At 35.0% G+C, this 7111-nt stretch overlaps 1 protein-coding gene across 1 annotated transcript in view; it reads left to right on the top strand.

Moving 5' to 3' along the window:
* Window positions 1-7111, top strand: part of thoc5 (THO complex 5) — a gene marked incomplete in the record, with an annotated part of 13894 nt that overhangs the window by 1881 nt on the left and 4902 nt on the right. The window contains 10 exon segments of the mRNA XM_070130028.1: window positions 1653-1790; window positions 1977-2057; window positions 2379-2588; window positions 2842-3027; window positions 4019-4126; window positions 4478-4624; window positions 5628-5754; window positions 5882-5984; window positions 6092-6311; window positions 6810-6979. Coding sequence (XP_069986129.1) covers window positions 1653-1790; window positions 1977-2057; window positions 2379-2588; window positions 2842-3027; window positions 4019-4126; window positions 4478-4624; window positions 5628-5754; window positions 5882-5984; window positions 6092-6311; window positions 6810-6979 — 1490 coding nt within the window.

Below are 7111 nucleotides of genomic sequence, written 5' to 3' on the forward strand. Positions count from 1 at the left end.
CCACGCACCAACAGTGGTGTTGTCGGAGTCAACAAAATTTTCACTATGGTTTATCACATAGTGACAATAACCAAGATCCTGAAGCGTCCTATATGCACCCCAACCATCGTTATGAATAATATTGCCTACCTGGAAATATTACTGGACCAATGGTATTAGTGTAGTGGAGGTTCTGTCCTGTTCCTCAGGATCTATTAACAGGATCACAAACAACTTCAACTGCCTCTCTATCCCACCGAAGACCCATATCTGACAAACAATCCTCGCCCTGTGATACATCCATGATGAAAGAGAGAGAACATGACTTTTGAAATGTTTGCCACAATTTTTGGCTCAAGTTTCAAAAAATGTTTTAAAAACTTTCAAAAAAGTATTACCAACATGAAAGAGTCATTTTCATTGGCTGGTTGTAACATATCTGTGAATTGAGCTAATGTTTAAATTCTTAAGTTTGAATAACAAATATAAAATATGTATATTCACACTTATACATAGATTCATATATATATATATATATATATATATATATATATATATATATATATATATATATATATATATATATATATATATATATATATATATATATATATATATATATATGTATTTATTTATATTTATATTTATATACATATACATATACATATACATATACATATACTTATACTTATACTTATACATATACATATACATATACATATACATATACATATACATATACATATACATATACATATACATATACATATACATATACATATACATACACATACACATACACATACACATACACATACACATACACATACACATACACATACACATACACATACACATACATATACATATACATATACATATACATATACATATACATATACATATACATATATACATATATATATATATATATATATATATATATATATATATATATAAATATATATATATATATTTATATATATATATATATATATATATATATATATATATATATATATATAAATGAAAGTTGCCACAATGAGAAATGAAAATAATCTTAACGTTTTGAACTCTTCACGAGTGCCTCTTCAGACAAAAGTGTGTGTGTGTGTGTGTGTGTGTGTGTGTGTGTGTGTGTGTGTGTGTGTGTGTGTGTGTGTGTGTGTGTGTGTGTGTGTGTGTGTGTGTGTGTGTGTGAAATCTTTTACCCCATGTTACTGGGCATGGCATGTATGTACATGCTATGTACCATTGTATGTTGAATTTAGGAATTGTTTTTACATATAGATGGTTCCACAAGTACTAAATCACCAATGCACCAATTACACGAATTACCTGTCTCCCAGTTACCCTTTTCCTTGATTTTTTTATATTTTCTAGTATTTCATACTGCTGTTAGAATTGTCAGTAACAATATAGTTATTATAATGTTTTCCCACTTTTTCAAGGAAAAGTTCGGTCGCAAGATTTACTAATTGACTCCTTTGTGGCTAAGCATTGGCAGAGCCATCTATGTACAGAAACATTTAACCAAGCATTGCCAAAGAGAACACACCATTTCCCCATCGACATTGGGTTAATGAGCACCCTTCATGTATGTATATATATACTTTTTTTTTCTGTCATGACTTCTATTTATTGATTTTTCCCAATTTTCTTGTTATTCACAGGCAAGCTTAGAGCATGAATGCCAGGAAGCTCGGCAGAGGACAGAAGAGGAGGACCAGGAAACTGTGGCTAAGATCATCCAACACATTCGCTTCCTCATGAAAGAGATCCTGAAATTAAAGACCGAGAAGCCCGACCAGGTTAGATTTAATCAACTTCTATTAGGAATTGATTTGTTCAGCAGTCAAATTTACTGACTATGAACAGATGTAACTGGAGCTGAGGAATGAAATTTTGAATTAGATGCAAACTGCTTCGTGCTGTATACCATGGCATGTTTTCTTTGTTTATTCATTTTTGTTTATTACTATTGTTATTTATTTCAGTGGTCATCTGAAGTGGAAGAACGGCGTGTGCAGGTCCTCATGCTGATCTTATCTTTACGGCGTCTGAGTAGGGTGCAGAAGGTATATTGACAGCTTTGTGTGTGTTAAGCCTTTAAAAAACAGTTTTATGAATTTAATTGATTCAATTAGGAAAGATCCCAAAATTCTTTATCCTTTCCTGTAGGTATACTCACCAGTTGATGCTAGGAAGGGAAATGACTATGCCATATTCACTGTGATTTTTACTTTATTGGTTTTGTTTACATATAGATATCTTGGTCATAGTAGTCAATGCTAGTCCTATCTGCTTGTATACACATACATGTTACATGTGGTGGAAGATCCTTAAAATTGCTAGCCTCTGGTCACAGGCTATATTTGTAAATTTGCTTAACACATCAGGTGCGTGTTCGTGATGCACGTGACAAGACAGCAGAAGCACGCCAGAGTGTGGATGGTGTAACCCTCCAGCTGCAGAACCTGCTTTATGAGGTGGCTCACCTGAAGAAAGAAGTGAGACGTTGTCTAGAATTCCAGTCAGCTGACCAGGAGATTGACTTGGTTCCTGTGGAGCAGTTTTACATTGAAGCCCCTGAGTCCATCAGTCGTCCGGTGAGGGCATTAATTCAGTGGCTGCTTGATTTGCTTGGAATGTTTATGAATTTTAAGTTACTTTTTAGGACCTTTTTCACCTTTCTTTTTCCTTATTATTTTACATGATCATTGTATGTAACATGCTCTTTCAATTTTTCTTTCTTTTTAGAATATCTGTTCATGATTTTTCACAGACATATTTAAGACAGGTGGTCTCAAATATTCTACATTTCTTTTAGGTGAGATAGATGTTGCTTTCTTTTATGTACAGACAGAGACTGTGGACAAGCCTCATGAGCAAAGGCTAGCACGTTTGCAGTGGGAACTGGAGCAGAGGCGTGGCCAGACTCAGCTCTTTGACAAGCTGACTCAAGAGAAGGAGTCTGTTGCTGACATGATAAGCGAGCAGGAACGGAAATTGGCATCTTTGGCACCCAGAATTAACAGTATTTTAGAAGTGAGTTTTATTTTTTGCTGCATGATTTGCTTCTTGACTTGCCATAACCCATTTATAATTTGTGATTTTTTAAGCAATTAGAGATAGGTTTAACTTCAAAAGAAATAATTGATATTTATCTCTTCATCTCCCTTCCTCTCTCCCTCCTTGAAAGGAGTGCATCCTTTAGAAGGATTCAAGTAAAGACACAAAGCAAATTTTGCATAGCTCACACTGGTGCCAGAGAATGGCATCGGTCCTGTAATATAGATTTTAGTGTGCAGATTACCAAATTACAAATTATTATTTTCTGTGAATGGAATTGTAAGAGGAGTGGAGTTGCAAGAGGTATTTAGTGAGCTGATGCCCTCTGTGTGTATTAGATAGTAAGATAACACATCCTTTAAAGTTTTAATGACCCAAGATAATTTACTGGCTCAAAGTGTCAGTTTTGAATTCAAGTATTTTAAATTGTAAATTTGCGTGTTAGTGTTAATAGAAGGTTGTGTGTGTGGGAGGGGGGGTAGATGGTTTAGATGGTTTAGATTAATTTACTCCTTCAAGAAGACATTAAAACTAGCTTTCTTCTACAAGAAGAGTGATTTTTTTTTATTGCCCTGAGTTCAGTTATTTCATGCATTACTTTTGGGATGATTTCCAGTGACAAAAATTTCAAAATTTAACTTGCCCTTTTAGGGTAAGTTGTGGGCAAAAGTTATCCACCAGGTAGGTAAATTTTGCTGGCTATTAGTAGAATTGAAAGGATTTTTTATGGAATTAAGCTAAAGAGAATGTAGAACTGAAAGGATTTTTTATGGAATTAAGCTAAAGAATGTTTGTTTAAAAGGCAGTACAGAATCATGGAAATGGAAATATTGATAGCCTTCCTTGATCATGTTGTACATATTAGTAAGTTAATTTAAATTAGACTGATGGTAAGATAAACTACAGTGCATTAGCAAATTAATTGTATGTGAATGTTAATGCTGTAATATTGCTTTGCTTTCCACAGGCAACTCGACCACTTCAAGAAGCTCTCGATTTGCCTTTGGATGCCAAGAGGGAACAGCAGAGAATAGTGCAGTTACTTCCAAGTCCTTTGTACACACTTTGGGTGCAGGTAAGTTTAGGGAGAATTTTTTAAGGTTTGCTTGAAACTCTTACTAAAGAATCATCTAGATTTTATTGCTATTCAGGTATTCAGCTGTAACAGAAGAGAATTTCTTTAAAGTGTTACAGTTTATGTAAAGTAAAGTGTAAATACTCAGCCAGAAGAGGCTAAGTAGATATTTGCTTTTGAAGTCCCCCCCCCCCCTCCTACAAAGTTGTGCATTTACAGAGTTACATTTGTTACATTTGATGCTGTTAGAAAGCTGTATATGTGCACTGAAAAATTAAATTAATGAACATGGTATCTGAAGTTTCTGTCCAGAGTCTTTAGGCAAATATTAAATGACAAGTCTTTAAACAGGCATCAGCCTATGGGGAAGCCTTTGACCCAAACATCAAGGTGGAAGTGAATGGGGATGTAGAAGCTGCTAAGAAACTTATAACGAAGGAGGAGGATGCAAGAACAGAGAACTTCAGTGACTCGGAGAATGACCAGGACCAGCAGGAAGTGAGGATAATGTATTTGTCTGTTCTGAGACCAGATTGAATAGGAGTAAACAGTTTCAATGCAGAGATTTTGAATATATGCCATATTCTTAACCACATGCTGGCAGGGAAGGCATATGCGTACATGCCATAACCACGGTGTGTTTAATTCAGTAATTGTTTTTACATATAGCTCTACAAGTACTTGGTCACCAAAGAGCCAGTTACAAGAAGTACCTGTCTCACCTGTTTACCCTTTTCCTGGAGTTTCGATAATATTTTCTAGTATTTAATACTGCTCTTAGCAATGTCAGTAACAATATATTAAGTATAATGTTTATAACAAAAATAACAGTATCAATATTGATAGCATGGGAGGGGAAAAAAAGTTTTCCCACCATTTCAAGGAAAGATGAGGGCACAAGATCTACTATTTGATTCCTTTGTGGCTAAGCACTGGCAGAGCCATCTATGTGCAGAAACATTTAAGAAAGCAATACTAAACTTGAATGCAACATTTTCCTGACAGCATTGGGTAAACATAGCATCATGGAACTGTATACATGTAAATTCAACAGAAAAGTTTTGGTAATGGAATATTTATAATTTTTCTTTAAATCTTTTTATGAAGATAAATGATAAGCATAGAGGATTTGATCATAATTGACTGCAGTAAGATGTTTCATATGACAGATATGAAATCTTTATGAAATCCATTTTCCTTTTAACCCATTTACAACGGGTGTCCCACATATGAGACACCCAGAAAAAAAAAAAACATTGTTGGGCGTCCTGCCAGTGTGACGTTAGATCAGAGCTTGCACTCCAATTCCGTAGCGGGGCTGATTTTGGAGTCGCCTGGAAACTATTATTTTCAGCTTCAAAATATAATGGTGCTAGTAGGTTAAATCACCTAATCAAATCTTGCATTTAGTTTGTTTCCAGTTGATATTCTATTTATAGAAATTACCAGGTTTAGCTGTGAATGGTCTTAAATCTTGACAAAAAACATTTATCTTGCCCAGGAGAACTTGTCACGGAAGAAGCGGACTCGTAAATCACAGAAGATGGACACAGATGATGTGGATGATGGAGTCAAACAGATTTTGGCATTACACCCACTGTCTGTAAAAATTTGTGTCAACACCAAAGGTAAACATCAAAGAGAATACATTAATGTCATCTTTATAGAGAATAATGACTGACTCAAACAACAATACAGACATTATGATGGTGGTTGGTTATTGATTTTTTAATTTTTTACATGCATATTCTGCAGATGGCAACAGTGTGGTCATTACATTTTATCATATGCAAGTTTTGCGCATAGTAACAGTCAAGTGCTCTGTTCACCTACAAGAGAAGAACAAGTCGGTGCTGTCGTGAGTAATGTTTCTTTTTCCTTTTCATTAGAAATATGTAATTGAGAGAGTTGGTAAGTTTTTCTGCCTGAACGGAGTACAAGGAAAAACCTTTATCTTATTTTCAGAGATGTGATTAGTGGTGATACACTCCTGAATTGCCTCTTTCCAAATGATGATGGGGAGGAATCACCAAATCCTGCCAACTTCTTCCAGCTTGTCCGCCTCCAGATTCAGCTGAAAGACCATCTAGCATCCACAGGACGACCTTACAAGTGGGCACAAAATCTGTCTGGCTTGTCATTCTCTACAAGTGAGCAGACTACCTCAGATGATGGACAAGACAAGGTGATGAAGTGTTCTGTTATTGCAATTATGAATAGACTGATACTTACAAGCCATTTAGGCCCATCTCATTTGTGCTTATTTTGATTTATCATGAATTAAATTTAAATAATTAATGTTATTATTTATTATGGGTTCCCTGTTATCAAGGCTGGATAGTAATAGAAACATACTTAGAACATCCAGTAGACATTCTGGTAGTATACTACTGACAGGAATTATCATTACAGAGAATATATAGATATTGATTTCTAATATGAAATTTACAGAAATGTTGTACAGGCTACAGTGAACCTGACAAGAATGATTTTTATTCACTGACAAAATAGTCCTCAGTCTTAATAGATGAAGGGCAGGCAAGAAATTGTGAAGCTTACTCCTGTCTTTTTATATGGATCTTAAGATCTTTTTTGTAGTTATAGTATTATTTCCAGTTCTTTGCAACACACTGAGATATGTCAGCAATTCATACTGACTATGCTTTTTGTATTTTCATTCCAGGCTGGAGGTTCAGCAGTGACTACAATCCCACCAGTAGAAAATGAAGTAGTTGTTTGGCAAGATAGTGCTGAACACATGCAAAATACCATTCAAGCCATTCGTCGCAGATTACAGGCACGACTAGCATTGCATGCACAGCTAGTGAATCTGGAAACAGCTAACTCTACTAGGTAATTAAACAGTATCATGTGGACATCTTCACTCATACTTGCATGTATGCTAGCATGCACTTGTTCATGCACATGCCCACCATGAAGACAAACACCTCTGTTCTTTATCTCCATTGATTTATATTTATTGTT

Source organism: Penaeus vannamei, chromosome 14 (genome assembly GCF_042767895.1).
Source record: "Penaeus vannamei isolate JL-2024 chromosome 14, ASM4276789v1, whole genome shotgun sequence".
Lineage (NCBI taxonomy): Eukaryota > Metazoa > Arthropoda > Malacostraca > Decapoda > Penaeidae > Penaeus > Penaeus vannamei.